The sequence below is a fragment of the Mastacembelus armatus genome, chromosome 3 (assembly GCF_900324485.2).
Source record: "Mastacembelus armatus chromosome 3, fMasArm1.2, whole genome shotgun sequence".
NCBI classification, from domain to species: Eukaryota; Metazoa; Chordata; class Actinopteri; order Synbranchiformes; family Mastacembelidae; genus Mastacembelus; species Mastacembelus armatus.
In genome coordinates, this window is record NC_046635.1 from 8796132 (window position 1) to 8820902 (window position 24771).

General features: G+C 38.9%; 2 protein-coding genes across 2 annotated transcripts; one reads left to right on the plus strand and one right to left on the minus strand.

The window, feature by feature from the left end:
- The first annotated feature begins 76 nt into the window (after positions 1-76).
- tmem276b (transmembrane protein 276b) lies at positions 77-7310 on the plus strand. Its single transcript, XM_026320189.1, has 4 exons — positions 77-852; positions 4138-4251; positions 5569-5706; positions 5948-7310. Exons 1-4 carry the CDS (start codon positions 456-458, stop codon positions 6193-6195), a joined length of 897 nt encoding a protein of 298 aa, XP_026175974.1. The 5' UTR covers positions 77-455; the 3' UTR covers positions 6196-7310.
- Positions 7311-10790: 3480 nt separating this feature from the next.
- gas2b (growth arrest-specific 2b) lies at positions 10791-21027 on the minus strand. Its single transcript, XM_026320270.1, has 7 exons — positions 20802-21027; positions 20031-20140; positions 19713-19854; positions 17741-17804; positions 16346-16883; positions 16129-16236; positions 10791-10988 (listed from the first exon to the last, which is right to left on the minus strand). Exons 1-7 carry the CDS (start codon positions 21025-21027, stop codon positions 10791-10793), a joined length of 1386 nt encoding a protein of 461 aa, XP_026176055.1.
- Positions 21028-24771: the final 3744 nt, after the last annotated feature.

Genomic DNA, 24771 nt, shown 5'->3' on the forward strand with positions numbered 1-24771 from the left:
TTACACCTACTAGTGTTGTACATGTTTACTAAATCCAAAAGATGACCAGTCGAGCATTACAAATGACCACTCCCCCTTAACGGAGCACATTCCTGTCTGCTCCCCATCCCGCAACAACCTGGAGGAGAGAGAGCGCAACAACATCCCTGCCCCTGCCTGCCTCCTCTTCCTCCGCCTCCTCCTCCTCCTCACAGCGTTGGGCGCCATCCATCCCCTCTCCTCCTGTACCATAACAGATGGTGGGAACAACGTTGCATCCGCGGGTACCACAACAATAGACCGCAGCATCCAGTCCAGACGACACTGGCCTTGCACCGTCATGCTCCCAGTGCAGGACCGCGTGAGGCTGTGAGTGCCGTCGTGATTTATTTCACGCGGTACCACCACCACCACCACCACCACGGCCACGGAGGAACCTTCTTGCGACTATTTGGGCTCTCCATCGAGTGGGGAAGATGGCCGCTATGAAAATATTAACCAGCACTGGGCTCTTCTTGGCTTTCTGCGCGCTGGGGCTGCTCGCCATGGCGATTTGCACCGATTACTGGTACGAGACCGACGCCAGGAGACACCGAGAGAGGTGTAAAAACTATGCCAACAAGCGTAACGACCCAGGGTACATCTACATTTCAAACCACAACCTCCCCCTGCAGATGCCTCCAAAGAGCCTGGAGATGAAAGGTAACGGCCCAGATGCTGGTGCTCTCATCAGGCGGAAGAGGCACTTTCTGGCCGCGGCATCGGCCATGGAGTCTCACTGCAGTCGGCAGTTTAACTCCACCATCTCCGGGCTTTGGAGGAAGTGTCACCGGGAAGGCTTCGACCTGGAGACCGAGGACCTTATTTACAAAGGTAAACGCGAGCAGTTTGACGCCTTGGCTTTTCTCGTGCGCACCAGGCCGTGATGCTCAGCGATGAGCTCACTCTTAGCCCGACACAAACACAGGATCACCCACAGGCCCACGCTCTCCTCTCGCATTAACGCGTGTCTTGCGTTTTGCATTTTCAGGTTATAAACATAGAGATGGGTGTCTTTTTGGAAGCTGATGTCTTTAGCTGGGAATTTCTCTGTCCATGGTGCTGAGTGAAGCTCCTCTCACGGAGTCCACTCGTGGCCTGTCTCAGCTGCTGCCTCTTATTGTTTTTACACCCTGAAAAGACTGAGCATCTTGTAAAAGATAAAAGGGTTTATTTTTTTTTGACGGTGCAAACGAAGCTGATTGTTAACCTGAGAAAACACACACATTAAAAGCGAGAAGCCAGGCCACACTCATTCAGGGTCCAAGGTCCTGAAACGGAGCAGATCTCACACACAGAGAGAGGAGTCTCTGTCTGTAGACAACATGGGTGCCACAGCTGGTGTAGTGACTGCTGTTGTGAAAGTTACATGTAGATGCATCATACAAAACAGCCCAAACTGCACATTAGTGGCAGCTTTCTCTTCCAGGTATTGACTCTAAAAATTGTCAACTTCAGGTTTGTTTCAGAATCCACCTATGATTGAGGCCACGCCACTTTCACTTTATCTACACAGAAATAATTATTAATGCGCTGTCAAACCAATCAAATCTAAGCCTCTGGAATAAAACAGTCTGCAGGTCTGCTTTTTTTTTTTTTTTTAAGTCAGTATATAGTGGTAATACACTTCATATGTATAAGTCCAGCTCCACGTAGAGATAGACACAACAGCACAGTTATGCTTTTGTTTACCTGACTGCACCTTTCAGTCCTACAGGGCTGGACCTAAAGTTGTGAGCACATTACTCCAGTGCAACAGCCTCCCCCTGCTGCACACGCAGCTTGTTGACATTGTCTCTGAAAGGATTGAGCCCTAGTAATATTACAATTGTACTCCATCTGGATTGTGAGTCAAAAAATGCATTTAACTTGTTTACTACGAGCTTCACAAAGATATTTGGGTATGAGTCTAACGTGTATGTGTTTGTGTGTGTGTGTATATATGTGTATTTATATCCACACCTCATATTGCCAGAGAATTATTCTAGTACCTTGACTACAATGAATTCAGCTGCTATTGAAAGTGCTTGTTAATACTGTATTCACTCCCCCGCCTCTTAGTTATTCAAAATGCTCAGCTCCAGTCGCCTCAGTGGAGGTGCAGATTAGAATTTGACTCATTTGCAGGTATAATGAAATCCATTTTGTGCTAATAGTGCTAGCTCCAGAAATAAATACTGTACATAATCTAAATGAACATGTTATTATTAAATTTAGTGGGTCATGTTTATTCCTTTTGCTAATGTTTAGTGTAAATATTGGCGCTGATCTCTGAGCAGATGACTGATTATGGATTAAAAACGCTAAATGCAGCTTTCTTTTATGTGCTGGCTTTCTTCTGCCATTACCAAGTTCACTTTGATGAGGATGAACTAACATAAGTAACATGATAAATTGGTACATGGTATTCCACCTACTGGAGAAACATAAATGCAATTAAGCTCTCTGGTTTGAAACCACATTTAAACACTAGTGAGATCTGATGTCAAAATCCAGTCAGATGGTTTAAAATTTCCTCATTTAAAGTCTATACACAGCTATCAAGTGATGTAATTTACAAATCTGTCTTCACAATCAGACAGAATAGAAGATAAAAGCTGCAGAGTGTTTAACAATTGAATGTGTCTCATCGGGGAACATGATTTGTATTGCAAATTGTGAACTTTGATGGTGCACTCGTATAAAGGTGTCTGATGTTCGTCTAATCATGATTACAGTCTTGGGGATCACAGTGTTGTGACAGCAGTGATGTCAGGAAAATATCTGTGCTAAACAAGTTTTTCTGGTTTGGACTCAGTAGTTTACTGATATAGTGTTAAATGAACACTTAAGTAGAGTTTTGAACTCTACAGTCGTACAGAAAATGTTCAGGGTGTGGGTGTTGAGCTTTGTTTGTTTATAGCTGAGCATGTGTGCAATACAACCCAGTTTGACACCCACACAAGTAATTCACTCATTTTACCTGATTTTAGAGATGCTGGGAATCACATGATAACACTAAATGCAATGTACCGGTAGTAATGCTGCAGGTTTAATAACAATATTGGTAACAGTGGAGTCAGGGAACACAGTCTGTAGATGTCTTTACAGTCCTGAGAGGAGGTCTGATCAGGCAATGTGGTTAAAATCACTGTATGGATCTACCATTCGTATGTTCAGGTAAAATGAGCTTAGCATGAAATGTGAAATTGATGCTACATTTGGAGCAGGTTTGTTTGCAAACCGAAGTGCTAGTAAGAATAAGATACTGAGACTGATACCAAGTTAACTGTAAAAGGTGGTCTCTATTTCAAAATTCACTTCAAAGTGTGGTGCAAGATTTAGTGATTCCACATGGTACCTCCAATGCCTAAATCCAGTACACACATCCAGTCTTTTGAAAACATGGACTATCTGGATTAAAAAAATACATCCTCATGTAAAAACAAATCTCTTTTGTACTAACCTTAGATTTCATTACCAAAGAACATGCAGCTCAAAGCTGAGAAAGATCACAAACATAAACAAAAGCCACAAAATGTCATGAAAGTTGAGGCTTTGACCCATAAATAATCTGTATTATTAGATGTTTAAAACTGTGTTATAATAATGAAAATATTACCAATTAGATTATAAGAACCACCCTGTTCTTCCCTAATTTTTGACCAATTACTAAACTCATAAGTAATTACCTGCTGATTTAAAAGCTGGCTCTGGAACTGAATTAAAACATGTTTGGCTCCAAGAATCCTTTATATTTAAATAGATCTTATTTTGAATGCATTATAGTGCACTAACCTTCAAGTAAATATGAGGAGATTCACTTCAAATGAGAACAGTAAAGGTTCAGTATCTGGCCTTCGGTGAAATAATCCATATTCCATATTGTTTCTTAAGCCCCTCTTAATAACAGTGTAGGAGTTGCTGGGAACACAAGGTTAATAAGTTCATCTGAGTAAATTAAAACTCAGTGAGGGTGTAAAATAAATATGAGGCTTTTTCTAATGTCTGTATATTATTTCAAAATCCCACAAGAGGGGCCATGGTTCAGAATCAGAGTTTTACTTAATTTTCTTCCTGGTTATTTCTCTGCTTCTATGAAAGATATTTGCACTCATGACTGTATCCATTTTTTGCTAGGAATAATTCAAAGATGTACCCCAGTCAAATATCACTACTCTTCGTCCATCCTACCACGAAATTTACCCATCAACATCACAAAGACCATACGACAGGATGAGTGGCACGCGCTCCGTAAGTTTGAAAGTGTTTGTCTGTCTTTATGGAGTTGAGAGTTCTTGTTTGGTCAATGATTATCTGTTATTTGCATCGTTTTTTTTATTAACACATATTTTTCTACTTTTTGCTCTAGTGTATTTAATTAATAGACTGAACAAAGAGGAAAAAAAGGAAAAAGCAAAAACAGTAAAAGTAGAGAAAATCCATGGTTAATAGCCATTTACAATAATATCCAGGTACAATTAAAAGAAATATCCTCTAGACAAACTCTGTTTTCATTTGGAGATTTACTTGATGTAGTTTTCTCAGTATATATGGATTTTGGAATGCCTCAGGGCATGAGTTTGGGTCCTATTATTTTCATTGTATATGTTTCTCCTAATTCATACTGGAAATTTTATGTCTTGTTCTTAACTTTTTAATGTTTTTATAATGCAATTCTTTTTTATTCATAAAATTATCTTCCTCTGCTGCCATTCCCCCAAAACATCTAGTCTCAGCCCACTTGAACTAGCAATGCTGTTTGAGAATTGTTTGAATGGTTGAACTGTCCTTATATTTTAGGGTAGACCTGCACAATACAGTGACTCCAGGCTCTTATTGTGATATATCACTGACCTTATAAGGCCTTCTAATATCTGGACTCAAGGCCAGAGGTTATCAGGTCATCTGACGACATTATCTGACGACATTAGGTTTAACAGATCAGTGTCTTGTTGTAAACCTTTCCTTAAAAGCCTTGGATTGGCTTGTATTTCTTGTATTTGATATTCTTGTTCAAAGACATACCATGAGAGAGTTGTTTGACCTTCAATTGCATCAGTAGTGATTCTCAGTATGCTGTATGGGTACATTCATCTTATTTCCTCTAGGTGTATTGTTTTATGTTCAGTACAGACGTGTTATTGTTATGTGTTATTCTGCTATGATATGTTCTGCTTTAAACATTTTATACTAAAACATTTTCTAAGCTATTAATTCTTAGCAGTAATTATGTAGATCTATGTTACGTGCTCTAATTATCTCTACTCATTTTAGTGTTATTTCATAGAGCTTCCTGGAAAATAACTGCAACAGAACAGCCTTGGACTTATTGGCTTTAAGGTCATTTTTAGACATAAGTAATTAGAAGAAAATTCAAACTAGCTCCTGTTAAATCTGAAATTAGGTTGTTGTATCACATCTTTTGTGGCATGACAATGCGAGTAAAGTAATAAAGTACTAATTTTTAAGCATTTTTAAACATTCCTACACTCCTTGAAAGCAAAACAAAGGCAATATTTCAATTTTAATTTAAATTTCACTTGGTGATGTTTTCATCTCTGCTTGCAGATCTAAGAAGAATGACAGCTGGCTTTGTGGGCATGGCCGTGTCCATTATTCTTTTTGGCTGGATCATTGGAGTGCTGGGGTGCTGCCAGCAGCATGACCTCATGCAATATGTAGCTGGGCTACTTTTCCTCATGGGAGGTACTGTGAGAGCACATATGCCCACATCCACACACAAGCATTCAGACAAAATCCAATTTTATTTAATTTCTGTATTTATCTTGTGTCAGCTGACAGCATCTGTGGCTTAGAATGAGATAGTAGATCAATGTCCTGTAGTAACATGATTCCTGTCCTGCAATAATATGCCCAGTACATGTACCAATTTAATATTTAAACTGGAACCATTTTGAATCACTGCTTGTCTCTTCTGCTCACACAGGAACATGCTGCATCATTTCCTTGTGCACATGTGTGGCAGGAATCAACTTTGAGTTATCCCGCTACCCCCGCTACATGTATGGCCTCCCTGAGGACATTAGCCATGGCTATGGCTGGTCCATGTTTTGTGCCTGGGGTGGCCTCGGTCTCACATTGCTGGCTGGCTTCCTCTGCACCTTGGCCCCCTCCCTGAGCACACCTGCTCGTACAACAACCCACAAGCCAAGGCAGGAGAATGGAACCGTGTGACAGGACCGTGGCGTCATGAAGTGACTGATTCACCGAACGCATAAACTACACCCTTCCAACCTTGATGTTTAAATCTGAAACTATTTTTGTCCAATTACCATCTCACATCATTCCCAACATCGCCATCCCCCCTCAGTGTTCAGTGTGCCTGAATTGTGACAGAAGGAGCAAACTAACAACAAACTTCACACACCTACTCTCGAAAACCCCAGAAGGACCTCCAGGAACACCCAGAGTAACACCTACAAAAACCTATAACTGAGGCATGGCTCTCATGGCACAAATAAGACTTTTTTGTTCAGATTTCTGACATGCTGTCTTTATGGTGATCTAAAGGTGACTGTTTTCTCGAAAGAGAATTGGTCTTAAAATGGTGCTCTCTTATATACATAAAAGCCACATACACTCCCTCACAGCACACACACAGACCAGACCAGCTTTTCCACACAGGCTCAATTATTCTGGATGAATCATGAAAGAAATCCACAAAAAGGAACAAACACACAAACATCATCAGGCATCCTGTCAGCATTCCTCTTTCAGTCGAGTGATGTGTGCTGTGTTATTGTTCGTAATGAAAAAAAATATTCTGGTGCTGACTGTCCATTGCTTATCTATAGTGTAGCACACTTACTGATTTCAAATATGAGCCCTGGGGGTAGATGTCTGCAACCACTGCAGAGCACAAAGTGGATCTAGCAATGTGGTCAGTATGATAAAAGACACAGAAATAAATTCACATTGAAAAGCATTGATATTTCATTAAAGAATCTATATGTACAAATGCATCTCTTTGTAGATCCAGACCATTGTTTGTGTAAAGTAGATTTTGAAGAAGAGCATCTGTTTTCTGTTTGTTTAAATGTAACGATGGTTGACAGTATAGTGAGGATAAAAGGTTAGAGGACAGATCATGAAGCATGAATCCTTTCTGGATTCGGCAACATTAAAGTATTGTGTGGTACCCAATGAAAAGAAGTGAGAAGTAGCAGAAAGTATTAAATCACAGTAACTGCTGAGCTGTGATACAGTGCTGCTTTGCTGATACTGTACTGACAGAACCAGCCGTTTGCTGACAGCTGAATCATAATCTGAAGCCGAAAACAAGAAACGAAACTGGGGACTAAGTATTTTGGTTAGTCCGTTTTTTGCCTCTCACATGAGGAAGCCTTTTTGAAGAAAAAAATGTGACTCAATTGATTCCAATTAAAATGAAAGCACAAACTACATCCCCGTTCTCATCTACACCACAGTAGCTCAGTAACTTCAAGCAGTAGTAGTAGAGGGCCAAAGTATTATCATCATGTCCTGACTACAATTAAGAACAATGAAACAAACAGAATATGGAATATAAGTTATGTAAAAGCAGTTGTTTGTTTTATATGAGAGTTAGATTGCACATTCAGCAAAGGAATTTTTCATGATGTTTATTTGCAATTAACATATATTACTTATTCATAACATCTAAGTAAACAACAGATATAAATTCTATTAGACACTAATGTGCCAGTAGACCTAGTCATCATCTGCAGCCTTTAGTTGTTGTACTTTTATAATTCAGTAGTTGTCAGCAAAGCACAAATAGATGGAAATAATAATTGGAAATCATTTTCCCATAATACAATGTACCTTGGAAATGGAAAAGCTGTTCTCTATAGACATATACTTTTCACATATGGATTTTGGTGTAATAGAAAATATTGAAAGATAAAGGTCAAAATTAAATAATAAATTCATTCCAAAGTGATTGATACTGTAATACAGAAATACTATATCACTTATTAAATGGTAAAATACATTTTTTGTATACTAACTTACAAGATGGTACACATCAAATAATTTAGTACATGATAGCAAAAAATGAAATAAAAACTTCGCTTTTGTTATTCAGTCATTGGATTATGTGCACAACAGCTGTGTTTTAGATAGTAAGTAAATTAATAAAAATGTTTTAAATTAAAATTGGAAACACTATTTGAAAATTAACAGTTGGATTAATGTTTGGACACATCTTAAATTGTGTGTCATAGACCAGTTTACAAAACGTCCTAGGCTATAGTATAATGAAATATTTTGAAACTGGAATGGAGCAGGTGGGACATTAGTTTATTCAGCTTAAATTGAGAAAATATGATTGTTTCCCCCCCAGTTACTAGACCTAATTTATTTTGAAATTTTCAAGCTCACTACAAGTTTATGATAATGAAAAAATATCGCCATGTGTGGTGAAGTTTTCATAAATGTTGATTGCAAGAGATGCCATGGGATATTATGTCAGCTTTGTCAATTAACTTTCTTAGAAAAAAAGGTGTTATAATGTGTGTTGACAACACTACGTGATGTTCAGTCCATTCACCATCATCATTAACCTCCTCATGAGGCTCCCACTTTTCAGAAGTAAAAGAAATTAACTGAGGCATGATTGAAAACTGTATCTTCAGTGTGTTGTTGAATCTGCACTTTGCTGTGCTAGTTAACTTGAAGCCTGAGCAGGCGGAGTTATACATTATATGTTTTCAAGGCCACATGTGGGAGCAAAAGATGATCATGGCATGTAATCAGCACCCCATTGTGTCTTTTACAAAGAGTTTGGGTTCATAACATGTTGTGTGTTTTGGGTCAGTCGGTCCAGACTCTTATTGTGGTAAATATTTATGCCAGAAACCAGGACATACCATAAATATAAAAATATATTTATATCTATGGTCATCACACTGACAAATGAGTCAGTGTATTGTCAGATGTCCTACAACTCACAGAATGCAATGCTGTATGGTGTTTTGGTTTTATAACCTTTTACGTTCACACCCAAACTAATACACAGTAATCTAAGTATTACTGTAAGCAGTAAGCTGTAATGTATAACTACATGGAGTATAATGTGTTGTTAGGACTGAAGCACAATTGCACACAACTTTTACAAGTTTTTTTGTGTATTATGGAGAGGAAAATCTGACTTTTCCTGCATTGATATGCCACCACTATCTGTACAGGAATTTCAAAATGTATTTCAAACAAAAATTTTAAATCACATTTCTAATTTTCATATGTCAAGAATTTGGCATTGATTGAGTTCTAGAAGTACAGCACCACACAGTAGCAAGATTGACAAAACATTAAAAGTAATGTACTTCAGAGAACAAACGAGGTCAGCTCATTGTGACAAACTATTTGAAATTGTTGTAAAATCCCTCTCTAGTGGCAACTTCCTGTGTTTCATGATGAGGAACTTAGAAATATACTCTGTGCAATGAGAGATGCCCTGTGAAAATGCCGCCATTTAGAGTGGCGCTTCAGTAGCACAGCTGTTATTTTCTACAAGTCATTTATACTGGTTCAATCCACTGCGGATGTTGTGTGGGGACTAAAAAGACATTACAGTCTTGCATGATCTCATTACAGTTAGTTTCTTTCAATATATTAAAAACTTGTGTCCATTTTTAATTAATTTATTTACTGAAATAAAATATGTAATTACTAATGTGCTGTCACTGTGATGTATATGCACTCGAATTCTGCTTTCCAAAATTGTTTGTGAAATTAGGACTCCCCTTATTTGCCTGCATCATTGTGTTTTGCATTGTTGACTTGTTGGGTTGAGATAGTTCATGGAGTTAAAGACACATTTCCACTCCAGTTACAAGCTGAATGTCCTTTAGAGGGAAGATATGATCATAACAGCAGCAATGACAGCACCGTCCTCCACACATGCATGGAGGCGAGGGCCTTCTTTTTAGGACATGGTGCCACCTAGAGGGAGGACTTGATGTTTTATGCCTTAGCCTTTTTAAAGCTGAGATAATAAACTCACTGCCACAAACGATTAATGTTCATATAAATGAGAAATCAAACAAGCAACCCGTTTTTGTATCCATTGTGTATTACAGAATCATAAATGAATGCCAAGTTATTTCTAAATACCATTTAAGCAAAAATATTTAAATGGTACTTAAGGATATGTAAAATATATTATGGGCTGTATGCTTTTCCTCTAAAAAAGAATTAAAACAATGCAAAAACAAAATTTTTTATACAGAAATCAGAACAGGTAAAATACAGAAAAATGATTGCATATATTAAGTCACCATGCATAAACTACTGCTGTTACTGGACCTAAATACAAAAGCTCATACATACAGATGTATACTACAATAAACACTGACGTATGTTTAATAACTACACTACAACTGTACAATGTACAGTACATAATGTATATTTTAATTCAAATAATGTGTAGTACTGCCTACAGTACTACACAAACCATTCTTGAAAGAGTATTTAATAATGCTGATTGTTATTTGTTGTAATTTGTGATATACAGTACAGCACATAACAACTACAGTTGCAACTGTTGTTTTCGTTATAAATTAATCTGCAAATTATTTTATCCATTGAAATATCTATTATTTAAATGTCTGTTGAAGTTCCCGTCATATCTACAACATTTCAGTGGAAACAGTTGGAATCCCTTTTAAATTGGAGGTAAAAGGGATCTGAACTATATGTTAAATCATAGACTTGGTGTAGTTTGAGCTGATTTATTGAATGTTCATCCCGACTGCCTGTAACCAGAAATAAAATTAAGCAGTTTTAGTCTACTTTTTGCCACGGTAATTGGCACCAACCACCATGTAGCTGTCAGGTGAGATGTTCAGAGTTGGTGCATTTGCTTTGACCCTACAGACCCTGACCTCGTTTTTGCCTCCTCTGCAGGGGTCATGTTTCTGCAGGTAAGTTATAAAGGTCTCCCAACCTCCACCTACACGTACCATCACATGGCGCTCATTCAGCATCTGCAAAGGTGACATGAGACAATACAGTCAGGAGGGACAATCAAGTCTGCATACATTTTCTGGCTGGGTTAGTGTCAGGATGTTTATGAATTTTCAATTATATGAAAAGCAGAGCTGACGAAAGCCTCTCCACACACACACACAGACACACACACACACACGCCTCTTGTGCATGTGTAGTTCAGGCTATGAAAGGCAAATGATCTCTCAGATAGCTTTGACAAAATCTCATTAAACCAAATGAAACAACACCTCATGGCACCAGCTGAGCACACACACACACAGGATTAATCCACATATGAACATGCATACACACGCTCACATGAGGTGAAAGGCACGCCCACACAGATCTGCAACACAAACTATATAATAAGCACTGTTTTGAATAAAATAACTACTGCAGAGCTAGTCTATCTGTAGCTGCAGCGAGGTCACTGGTATCTGAATCAACACATCCTTCACAGACAGCCGTCCATACAGCTGAACACCAACTGCTGCCATGGCAACTACTGCCACAATATAAAGCCTGGAAAAAAATGAAAGGAAAAATTGAGATGAGTTCAGTTCAGACCCTCAACTCCCAGTAGACATTCCCACTCCCAGGAGGCCTTTCAAAGCCATCCGTTGTCCTGTCAGCACCGGCCCTCCCCCCTTGGCTTATCACCAATAAACCCTTCATTATGGAGCCATTAAGAATGCGATAATACAGGCAGATCTACTCTTCTTATGTGGGGAGGTGTGTGTCACGTGTATAGGATAAGAAAAATCAATGATACAAGCAGAGACACAGGCAGCTATAGAGGAAATCTCCAGACACGGTCCATGTCAGCTGTCATCCTGCAGATTAAAATGTTGAGGTTGACAGGGGTCAAGTCTGACATCCTGAATAAACCATTTTCCTGGCAGGAAATATAAGTCTGAGTGGTTGTCATTTTCGAAAATGCTAATAATGCAATCCAACATTAATTATCACTTCCAAATAATTTTAGTCAGCCTTTATGTTCATAATTTCTCTCTTTTTAATCATTTAAAGGTTTTTATTGCTCATGCTACTTGTCTGATTGTTTGACTATAAATGTTTCACAGATTTAAACCTATATATAAGTTTTATATAAGTTTTATAGCTGAATTCTACTTAACTGTATTTTATACATCAGAACAGAGGTCCTTATGTTATTAACCAATGTAGTTACCAAACTGATGATCTAGGAAAGAAAAAAATACAGTCAGCATACACAAGCTCTTTTTGTAGGCCACACTCCTTTATTTCTGCCTCCACAACTACCCTCCTCCCCTCCTCAGGTCTCCATACATAATGTGCTACGTCTGCAGCCCATAAACTATCAGCTGGATTCCCCTGTGTCCTCCCTGGTAGCTCCATTGATTCTCTCTCTCCTTTCCTGTTGAAAGATGCATGAGTGTACTCAGGGAAGAGGAGTCATTTAGCCTGCCACCAGTAAGAGGCAGGCTTTAACCACATCCTCTGCTTTTGATGCTGTGTCTGAGTCCAGTCAATTCTTGTAAATTTGAAACTAAAGAGACAAACTGAGCAGCGTCATGTATATCACAAAGTTTTATGGTGCTGACTTGGTATTTGGTTAGTGAAAGGTGATGGTTAGGTTAAGGGCAGAGTTACGTATGTAGTTAGGTTAGGTTAAGTCTTCAGGAAATGAATGTTGATCTCAGTGAAACTAAAAAAGGTAATATAGTATGTACTATATGTTACAGTATGTCACACACTGCTGGGACAGCACGTTGGAGAAATCTTTGCAGTTTCTGAATGGTAAACTATTGTTTGTTATTTTACCTACTGTTTTACATGTGCAGGTTTTCCTTCTTTAGGGTCTAAGGATAGAGGATGCTGTGTGTTTGTAGACCTGCTGTAAAGACCTGCTCGATTTGGATGACTGCACTGTATTTTGTGCAGCTGCTCATAGTCCACAGAGGATGAAGCTTGGTGACTTTGTCGTTTGTGACATTCTCCTAGTGACATTTTGGATTTTAGTGAAACATCTGTATTAACTATTGGAAGGAGTGCCATCAAATGAAGTGCAGGTGAAAGTTTAACAAGGACAGTCCCTTCCCTCACATTCTGCTTGTTCCTTTGTGGATTAGTCTAGACTATATATACTCCTGATCTATTTCTGTCCATCACTTCTGTTTTCCCATGCTGTAAAATCTCCCTTCACCTTCAGTCCTGACGTCAATGTGTCCAACTAATGATCCCACTGCCTGTGTTCCTCGAGCCAAGCCGTTCTTTAAACACCATTGCAATTCCCAGTTTGTCTTACAAACCTGTGAACGTGCAACTCAGCCATTCGGCATCACCTTCATAATAACCTCACTGATGTCCAGAAATACTGTCTGAGGTTTCCATTGGTCACCTAAAGGCTCTAGTTCACCACCACCACCACCACCAAAGGTATCCTCTCTTCCTTTTAGCCTAAAGTTGCTCATTCACATGCAGTTTTACACAGATCTAAACAACAAACTCTTTGCAACACAATTTTTTTCACTTTTCACCTCCTCTGTAAGGTTGAAAGTCAGGGCCAATTACAGAAAGACCTGAGGGCTTCTTGCAGTCAATGGCTTGCTCAAGGACATTTGAGAAAGGATGTAAATGAAGCGGTTTTCTAACCCAGTGCAATGTTGAAGGCAAGAAAAAACTATTTTATCATCATCATTTTGGTGGTTTTGGAGTCTTCAGAATAAGATATTTTCATTTTAGTTTTTAGGATCATTTTTTATGTAGTTAGACACTAGACAAAGAATTCTAGTTGCATGATATTGTGAGGTGTTTGAATGTCTTTTCCTTTCACTCACACAGTCACACTCCCTGCTACAAAGCTAAAGGAGAGCCTAATTGGAAGCAGAGAAGAAAGAAAAGCCTTCCCCTTTTTTAACACCAAAGAATGGTGGAGCACTTCAGGGCCAGCGTGATTGAATAGTCTCCATAGGGAATACAGATGGGGGGAGAAACATGGAGGAGGGGTAGGAAGTTTACATGTGAGGAGGGGTGGTCATGCTCAGCCGCTCATTAACAAGCTGTCTGATTAAACCCCTCACTAATGACTTTGTCTCAGTAATCAATAGTATCTGCTCTTTAAAAATGTGTGTACACCCTGAATAGCATGCTCTCCCAGGAGTGGCACAGGGGTTAGCATGGTATATGGTAATTGAGGTTTATGGCATGTTCCCCGGCACACATGTAGGCAGCTGTGAGTTCCAAGGTAATGGAGTCAGGGTCGATGGACTGCAGCTCTCTATTCACACAGCGGAGGTGTGTTTGAAAAGGGAAGGGTACAGTCAAAGTTGCCTCTTCAGATTAGTCGAAAATGAACAAATATATGCAGTGTTACGATGAAACATTGCATCTGAAAACCTGAATAGTGAAGGTCAACAGCTGAGATAGTGTAAAAAATTAAGCATTTTAGTATAAAATTATTAAAACGGTGATGTGTCTCTTTTGTCTACATTCATTTTCCTTAACATGGATGGATAAATCCATTTTGTTCGACGTGACCATAAGATAAAAGCATATATTGCCTCAGTTTTATATTATGCAGTGTTGAAACATGTGCTTCTTTGTTAGTGACAGTCCAGCCGTGGAGAGACAGATGTTCTGTCACTTGAAGGGGAGGATTAGTTTCCAAATGGGCAGTAAAAATATGTTGTCTGTCAGCCAGTCAAAATGTCACTGTAACTCTTACAAGCAAGCTGACACTGACAGCATTGATTACCAGTTTAGAGAATGTTAGGTCAATGAGGTTTTCAATACAATTTACAAAGCAGTAAATGGGTGTAAATTAGTGACCAATCAGCCACAAAACCTGTAATACCCCCTGACTGACTGTGTTTGGAAGATCATATTCCATCAGTCTGATTTCAACAGGATTTCACAAAACCCATTTAGGCTCAGATCATTTTGATTTTGACAATTACATGATGCTAAAAGCAAAAATCTTCAAAATGTATAATTTTGTGGATGTATTATTTAGACAAAATACTGTAGCACTATACTGTGGCACTGAGACTGTTATATTTTCTCTTTGTTTGTATGGATGAAGTAAGAGCTTTGTCAAGTATTCAAAATCCTTCCATGTAGATGGATGTAGACTCCAGAGTGGGCTGCCACTTCATCCATGCACCACAGATATAGCCTCGCCAAAATCCTTCTAAAAGAGACATGTTTGTTTTTCTACTGGAGTTGAACTCTTTGCTGAAGGTCTATGTACTGAATAAAATCATTGTCAGCACAGTCTTATCCTGACCACTGGTTGCCAGGCAACTCCGCCTCCCAGAAGACCGTTCCTCAAGCCTTTGTACAGGCACATACGGGTGGAGCACAGCTCAGGCACACTGAGAGGCACTGACATCTCCATCCCAAATAATTGCAAATCAGTCACTCCAACACACATTCACTTGTTTCTGACTCAACTGTTGGCTAATAACCTGAGGTCCTTTGCATCTCACGCCTTATTATCTGTTGTTTCTAGCATCTATGACACATCTTTATTAGGTGAAGTTTTACATCTGTTTTATAATTTAAAAATCACAATATCAAATTGCCAAATTGCAATTCAGCACATCTAATTTCACAGTAATCTAGATATTTTACTCCCTTAATGTAGGCCTTATAAAATGATTTATCAGCAGGATTAACATCAAACTAGTGTAGGTTAGGGATTAGAACTGACCTTGGATTGTACATTACAGTATTGTGTTAAAAATTGCCTCCTGGTTTATTTTCAGTAGCAATGTTACAATGTTCCAAAGTGTGCGGAAAAGTCAGGATGAATGTTAGGACATAGACGTGTTTCATAGCCTGTGAGTCCTGTGTGTGTGTGATTTTTTTTTAAAAAACAGAAGAAATTTTCTTCAGATTAGGAAAAGACTGAGGCTTCAAGTAGATTCTGATGAAGTAAACATTGCAGTTTTTCAATATATAACAAATATTTCTGAGACGTTGATATAAATGCTCTGATCATACTATAACAAAGTTCCTAATTTCCATTTCCTAATTATGTTGATAAAATTGTAATTCAGGAGGTATGCTATGGCTCTAAATGTATTTGCTATTGCAAATTTGTAGTATATAAACATACTTTCTAGGAGAAGGGTTTAACATGAACATACATACCCGTATGTACAGGACTTTGTCCCCAACACGGTAGCAGCCTTTAGGTAGCTTCTCAACAAGGAACCTAGTAGGACAGCAGCAGGGGTGATTTTCAATAATGTTTCTCACCTGGAACAGATTAGACAGGGAGATAGCTCATGAAGTACAAACACACAGTACACACCTTTAACATTGGCAAGCTGAAATAAGATTTACTTTACTGGAAAAAAGTGCGTACAATTTCATCCAAAATGGCGTTGGTGCCTGTGCTCCTCCGGCTAGAGGTTTTGCCAGAAGTTCGAGGAGTCAGAGCTGCAGGTGGGGGGGTGTTGGGAGGTGTAGCTGTGGAGGCGGTGGATACCAGGGACTGACCTGGTGAGGGTGCTGACAGAGGAGTTGAAGCAGATGTGTTAGTAGTGCAGGATGAAGAGAACAAAGGTGTTTGTGTTGAAGCTGTGGTTGTACAAGGGTTAGAGGCTGAGAGGGAGGATTGGGGAGGAGATAAACACATAGGTACTGAGTTTGTTGTGGCTGATTGAAGATCAGAGGCGAGGGAGGCAGCGAGGGGTTCAGCCAGACAGGCTGTGCTTGGACTGAGGGGAGCGGGTGGGGGAGAAGGAGAGGGGGTTGGGAGAAGGGATATTTGTGATGGCGAATACAATGATGTAGGAGGAAAAAAGGAGAGTGGTGCAGGCGATGATGGAGATAAGCACCCAGCCTCTTCCCTCTCTATCTCCCTCTCCAACTTCACCAATCCCGGAGGCTCCACTCCATACCTGAGAGAGATGTTTAACAAAAATATATCAGTAAATGCCAACAAGTGGTATTTAAACCTCAGCATGTATGTGGACTGGCTTTGGAGTAGCCCAACTTATTTGAAAAACACAAATTTACTAATTTGTTCAAATACCAGTAGGCCAGACAAGTTGAAACAGTTAAAAGTATGAGCAATAGTTCAGATAGTTGACTAAAAGGAATAAATGGTTGAAACTGTTAAATAAAAGTAGCCTAATGGATAAACACTTCAAATATGCTAAAAGGAACATTAATGAATAATCAGCGAGTGGACTTAGCTAGTGAAATATAGATGGTACAGTCGGTCCTTGGCTAAAAGTGATGGATACAGGTAGCTATTGGATAAACTGAAATGGATAGCAAAATGAAATGGATTCAGTAGATAGCTAAAAGTAATTAATACATGTTAAAATAGGTCAAAGTAACACCCATTTACAATAAAAAAGCTAAGTAGGACAAATGGTGGAAGTAGTGTGAATGCAAACATGGCCAAACCAACCTAAACACTGAAAAATAAACACATCTGGGCTGTGATGGAAGGTGTTGGTGAAGGACTACATAAGATCATCTGTAAGGATTTGTGGAGGACAGAAAAGGGAAATATAACACTGTGAATCATTGCAGTGAAAAACAACTGCTTTGTTATTCTGTATTGGTTCAGATGTTTATGTATGCTGCATTGCTGGCCATTAAAAATGTTTTAGGTATTTTGTTTTTGTCAGAAGATCAAGACCCCAGTAATTGTTCTGTGTAGAAAATACGGCAGCAGTTTTCTAATCAGTGTGATTTACTTTTCAGGAGTGGTGTCATGGGTGAGGCAGTTTTCTTTATTAGTTACCTGGCTGCAATCCGTCCCAGCTCCATCAGGCACAGGCACACCTCTCGAGGCTGCTTGTGTAGGACTTCACACAGCACATGCAGAAGATACCAACAAAGAGGGTGGGGGTAGAGGGGTGTTGCAGAAATTTTAAAAATGTCATGCATCTGAAAGGAAAGATGTTTCCAGAGATAACCCTCTGTCTCTCTGTATCAAAGGAAAAGGAAAACAGGAGCTGCAGTCTGAATAGAGAGGGCATATTTCAGGGGGTACTCTGACTCTATTGTGCATCTCATTCTTTGAAGCTGAGCAGGAATTCGTGTGGGCTCTGGATGCACAGCTGAGGGCATGAGGGCATGAAAGCTTCATCAACAACTCAACTGCTCCTGCCTCCAGTGCACTATACATTAAAAAACTGTCTCTATGCGCTTGCTTTGAAAATGTCCTGTTCGGTTGATTTAACAGGAAACCATTTCTGATGTTATGGATGATGTTATTGAATGGTCTTAATTGGTTATCTCACCTGTAATTATTCATCAGTAGGGTCAAACACATACATGTAGGTTGAGGTGGATAGGTGGGAGACAACATCATGGATGTAGTCTATTAAGAGAGCTGGATAAGATGCTGTCCTTCAGTCTTGTTGCTAATTTTTTTCCAGTCACCAACCTAACCAAGTTCTTTTTGTGCCTAAACCTGATATGTTTTTATTATAACCATGATGCTGAAGGTCCAGCACATGATAACGAGCTACTGAGTCAATTTAGAGGTGAAGCAGGGCTTGGTCCTGATGACAACTGATATTGGCCACTGAATAGCATGATAACATAAGCGAGTGATTAAGATGCAGCATTTTCAGTGTTGTCACACCACCACACACATTATCAGGGCCATAAATATGGTTCATAAGGCCTCCTATACTAATTAATGGATATCCATCTGTGGTGTATAAGGTAAATTCTAGGTGCTGTAATAACTATGAAACAAGTCAAAGAATCAGTTATATCACATAGTATATGTCACATAAATAGAGGTGGTTTGGGTAGATTAAAAAAAACACCTTTCCCACAGGCGAGTGGTGTTTGAGTCCAGTGTGAAATGTTTTATTTTCTTGTCACTATCAACAATATTTATTTTCATTCACCTTTCATTCATAGCCATCATTACATCTTGGCTGCAGCAAGAAAAGCAGATGAGAGAAAAGTAAAAGAAAATCACCTGTGCCTTCATGTCACTGAGGCATGGAAGCCTGTCAAAGTACAGTAAGTTTACTTTTCCTGTCATTCAATTAGTAAAGTGGGTTAGTCTGCAAACAGGTAAGATTTATTGTTGGTGTGGATTAACCTGCATATTCTCATTCTCACGCATCTTCCACCTTGTATAGACATGTCTAAGTAAAAAGTGCAGGGAAAACATTAAGTTCCATGACACTGAAGCAGAAGTAGAAGTAATAATGGTAAAAAGGTAGTTAGGTGACGTGATATATAGAGCAACAAAATCCTCATTAGGACAATGGACGTGTTATAAACACATAAAATTAATGTTTGATCTGAGCCCACCCAAACCATCATACTTGTGTAAACCTGACCAAGTAGTTTTTCTTCCTAAACCTAATTAAACTAAGACAGTTCCAAAACTGTAATCCTGTAAATGTGCCACTGGAACAGGTTTGGGGGTTGTATTCAAAGGAGGTATAAAAATATCTAAGCATAATAGATATAATATATAGAAATAAAAAAGGGAATGATGTTCTCACGCCACAAAGACAGTATAGTACAAAGACACGTCTAATACAAATACAGACATGTCTGTGTGAATTCTTATATCAGAATGTTTTTCTACTTCAACAGCATTAAGTCTAAAGATTTTACTTTAATTACTTACTGCAAGTGTTGCATGACATGATTCACTTCAGGCTCTATTGGTAAAAGGGAAAAGAAGTCATTGCCCCCTAACTACATAGTGTTACACACAATCTCTGGTCTTAACTCACCCAAATCCTCTGACTCAAAAAGGTAAGCCTCATCAACACCAATCTTTCGACACCAGTAGAGGAAGTTGGCAGTGTTGTCTCGGGCAAAAAATGATCCAGAAGTTGCATCAGCTCGCCAGTGGATCACTCTTCTTATAAAGGACTGTGTTGTTTTCAGTACACACACACACACATAGAGGCAGTTAGTGTGCTGTGGAAACAAGTTGTCTTATTTCAGCAGTAACAAATAGTTAAAGTTTCCATCAACACCCTGATCTGGGTGGATCAAACATGTGCATGAATGTTTGTGTGAATACTGGCATGACTTCGCTCTAGCACCTTGTCGTTGCTGGCATGGAGCATCTTCTCCTGGAGCAGCTGCGCCAGCTGACAGAGGAGCACGCCATTATCCAGCCTGTCCATCAGACTGTCTCCTGATAGGTCCACAGCTGTGGACGATACACACACATGTACAGGAAATACTATGTTTTTCTGTTTGTTTGTTTAATGCTTTTCGCTACTTTTCACACAAAAAATCGCATTGTTCATGAATATGTATGGTGTGTATGCACTACCATTATAATCACAAATGTACAATGTTGCGTACAAAAGGAATGCAGCACATTGATTACCTTAAATCTTCTTTTGATTTATAGATTCATGCTTCATGCTATTCAGAATGCTTCATCTAAGAGAAGAAGAGCCTTTAAGGTGCAACAAACTATCTTTAAGATAATGATTTTCTGTAGTAGTGCCAGTCATAAAATCTTCATGTTGGAGTCTTGTCTCCTTCCAGACACCTTCCAACAAGTTGCAACATGTGCAGACCCTTTAAGTTTTCCCTCACAATGTGGTAAAGTGGGAGGGAACATCCCTTTCCCTGGAGTCCCAACCACAGGTCCCCCTCATGTAGAGCAGTTTCAAGGTTTTAGGTTAATGTTTGTCACTTTTTAATATGACTGCAAGTTTTTCATTTTTTCCAAACACAAGATGGATCAAAATATGATTCATGTTTAAATGACTATGTTGCATATTTTGACTTGACCTTCATTCTTATAATTTAGCTGCATAAATTCAAAACATATGTAAAAAACAGGAAAACTGTTTCACCCATTATGGTGTTGAGCCAGAGGGCCAGGTCTTCTTTCATCGGCAGTAGACTGGCATCATGACGGTAGGGCAACCACTGGTTGTACTCTTGAGGACTGGAAAGGCCTGGCCCAGAGTTTCTGTACTTTTGGTGGCCAAAAAGGCAGTTCACCCCCAGTCTGGTCAGGTGCCTTGGGCTCAGAGGAATATCAAGGCTGGTGTTCAGTGCTCCCACTTCACTGTCCATTTTTCAGGTGTAGTCGGTCTTTGATGGGTTCTGGTGGATCAAGTTATGAAAACAGAACTGTGAGGATTTTGTTTCCTATCATTTAAACACCTTACAAAGGAATGTCTTTATGGCAAACATGGACAAGAGGAATAATCACATTACTAATAGGGCTTGAAACACATAAATATAGGCAATAAGTATTATTTTAGGACAGACTGAAAATAATCGGTTGTCGTGCTTTCCTGCACATTTACAAAAAAAAAAATTCTTGGAACGCATTTTTTCCACTGACTTCCATCAATGGCTCTTATACTCACAGCCAAACAATACACACTATCATTCATCACAGGGATTAAACTGACTGCAGGTTTAATAAGATGTACAGCTGCAACCCTAAGCCAGTCTCCTGGTGCTGCTGCATGGCTCATTTGTCCTGCTCCCAGTGCAGCCTCCATCATAAAGCTCAGCCCCAGGCAGAGACATGCTCTGACTGCCAGTAATTCTCGCTGCTAATCAGCTGGAATTAAGACACCAACACGTTCAGTGGGTCGCTGCATCTGCTGAGTAATATATGAAACTGTCTTGCCAGATGACTGACTGGGAAGTTTCACTTAAGAAACAAGACTAAGCATTCAAGCCCAAATAGAGGGTTGCAGTGGCAGGGATGTGTCATTTAGGGTACTGGTGAGATATGCAGTCTACATTCAGTCCAGTTTGAATAACAGATCTGAGAATTTTAAACACTATTTTGTGGTGACAATCACAAGGTAAACATAAATTCAAAATTCATGTTAGTAGTAGTCCATCAAGAACGTGTATTATTTGAATGACCAATGCAGTGACTAATTGGATGAGGTTACATTTCAGCAAAAAGCAGAGCCAGGTTCTACATTTTGCTGACGATCCTGTGTTGTTTTGCTGAAGACCCCTGTGACCTGCTGCTGCGTTTGCCTGAATGGCCTCATTCAAATGAATAAGCAGGTTCCCTTTTTAATTTTTTTTTTCATACAGGGCTGAATGTGGCCTAGCTATGCTACTCATTCTTTGAGTCAGTGATTTAATCTGAATGCCAGCATGTTTAGCAGATGCATTATGTACCCTCTTTACAATCTATAGTAAGTCACCAGTGGCAATAATTTTCATTGTATGGGAACAAAAGTTCATGGCTGGTTGCACCACTTGTGTTTTTGTATGGAAGTACCTATAGCTCATTGTCACAATCATTACAACTTCATGTATAGTGTGTAGTACAGTTGCCTTTCACCAGCAGAACAATAATAGTAAATCACTAGGGTCATATAGAGGGCAATGGTGTGAGATAAACTATGTACAGTATGTCAGTGGATTTTGGTGAGTGGGAGATAAATGTGAGGATGTTGTAGACATGTGACCTTGACATAGTGAAAAGGGTCTTTTATAAAATCACCAGGCAGATGTTGGATAGAGAATGTATAGTATATAAGGAAGAGGGCGTCTGCCAAGTTTCAAGCTGGTTTATAGGCTGACCAGCAGAGCATGTGTGTCTCTGTCTTTGACAAAACATCCAGGTGCAAAAATCACACCTCTGTTACAGGATGGTTCTGCTGGGAAGGAAAGGCAAAGGTCACCTACTGGTCTCACTCTCAAACACTAGCAGCCTTTATATTCTTGCAGCGCTTAGGATCCATGCCTGCAAGCACACATACTGGTGCACACACACACACACACACACACACACACACACACAGGTCCATGCATGCATCAGAGTTTCTATTCCACCACATTTATGCTACACAACCTTTAATACTTCAGTGCTATTTCACAGCCTTTAATTGCATTTTCAAATTACTTCATAGTCTAAGTGGCTGGTAGGGTGAAACTAAAATTACACCCCTAGTCTACCTGAAAAATGTCTGTAAAGTGAGGGATCTGAAGCATTGACTTAAATACCTGAACATATAGTGCATGTATGTAAGATGACAGAGTGATTGATGAGTTGGTTGAATGTGGTCTTCAGCACAACTCTTAACACCAGTGTTTCCAGAGAAGGAAACCAATGTCCATGGTAAACAATTAACTTCACAAGTAGTTAACAAAATTCAGTTTCCCTATATGTCAGACACATGTTTACTTTGGAAAGCTGAAGTCACAAATCTGTCAGTGAAAGACTCAGCTCTTCATTCAGGAGAATCACTGCCACCGTGTTTCTGAACATATTTCAATAAGAAATGAGTTTGCTGTAACCTGCTGGCTTGTGGATTCTGATTGTGTTTCAAAGCCTTTTGTCACATGTTTAAAATATGATTAGATTAATTATTTTAAGTTGATGCCCAGCAGCTGGAGGCAGAAGTAGCTTTCTCCATCAGCTTTAAGGCAATGATGAAGAATAGGTCTCAGCTACAGTGAAGCGTTTCTTCAGCAGCTTATAGACTAAACAAATCTCATCAACACAGGATGGAAAGGTCTGTCGCCTGAACAGGGCAGACTTACTAGATTCCAGCTCCAGTAAAACACAATAAAATAAAGTTTTGGCACCAAGATTGAAAAAAAAAAAAACAAAAAAACTTTTGTTTCAGTGTGAAATAAGTCAAATAAACAATAAGCACCACCTTGAGTTGTGATCAGATTTTCGCTACAAAGGCCCAGACACCATAAACATGTTGGAGAGATTTCACTTCTACTTTGACATACTGATTTCCTACAGTGTATGTGACAACTCACTTTCGAAACTCACTTCTGACTACATGACAAATTTCCTAGTGTTGCCACTGTTCTGTTTGTTTCTCTATAAATATTCTAGTAAATGTTCAATGTACACAAAAGAAAACAGAATAAAAAAAGGAAAACAAAACACTCAATATACTTATTGTTATCATGGAAAACACATCAATCAGCACCAAATCTATATGTAAACTATGTGGGAGAACTAACTTTATGCTGACCTGTTACTGAATAATTTTAAATCCTTCACTTTAAATTATGAAGCTGCTGTCTTATGACTTTCTCAGTCATAAACAAGAATAACATTTTACATTTTCACAAAAAATTCAATTGATGGTTCACAATCTACTTTCAAAGAAGTAACGTGCAACATATTTTGTGGAAAGAAATATTAAATATTGGTTATATTGACTGATGGTGGTGGAAAGTTGAGTATTGCACTTATATTTGTGAAGTTCTTTAAAAGAGTGTTTCTATTTTTTTGATATTTTATACTTCGATACACATAATGTTAAATATTAAAGTACCCAAGAGTAATTAAATACTTTTGATGTTTTAAGGATGTATTGCTGCTAATACTGATATACCTTATTTAAGTAAATTTTTGAATGCATGACTTACTTTGAGTATTTTTATATTGTGTTATTTTAACTTTCAGAACATTCTCCACCACCAATGGAGATATATTCTTATAATTATAGTTTGTCAACATCCATGAAAGTCAGAAATTACATGACATTCCTAACCTTTATAAAAATAAAATACATAGTAACTATCATGCAAAATATACTTACACAATGCCAAAAGAAACAGCGGGATTTCCCAGAAGATTTCCCTTTATAAAACTTTCTTCTGTCCTGTATTGTTCCTCTACAGGACATGTACACATCACTTAGAGCCAGATGTTCACCACCCTCAGGTTTGCCACATGTAAGTACCCAGCTCTCTAACAGGGGCCGTCACTTTTAAAACAAACGCTCCTGTGCACGCCTGCAAGTTTCTGGTGTCAACTTACAACTATTGGAGACAAGTTAAACTGAAAAAATCAGCACACTAGTTTTC

Coding starts and splice junctions, on each gene's coding strand:
- tmem276b (XM_026320189.1), top strand. CDS start 456: ATGGCCGCTATGAAAATATTAACCAGCACTGGGCTCTTCTTGGCTTTC. Junction 853..4,137: donor CGAGGACCTTATTTACAAAG/GTAAACGCGAGC, acceptor ATTTTTTGCTAG/GAATAATTCAAAGATGTACC. Junction 5,707..5,947: donor GCTACTTTTCCTCATGGGAG/GTACTGTGAGAG, acceptor CTGCTCACACAG/GAACATGCTGCATCATTTCC.
- gas2b (XM_026320270.1), bottom strand. CDS start 21,027: ATGGACAGTGAAGTGGGAGCACTGAACACCAGCCTTGATATTCCTCTG. Junction 17,805..19,712: donor TTTTGAGTCAGAGGATTTGG/GTGAGTTAAGAC, acceptor TGCTGTGTGAAG/TCCTACACAAGCAGCCTCGA. Junction 10,989..16,128: donor ACAAAGTCCTGTACATACGG/GTATGTATGTTC, acceptor TCACCTTTGCAG/ATGCTGAATGAGCGCCATGT.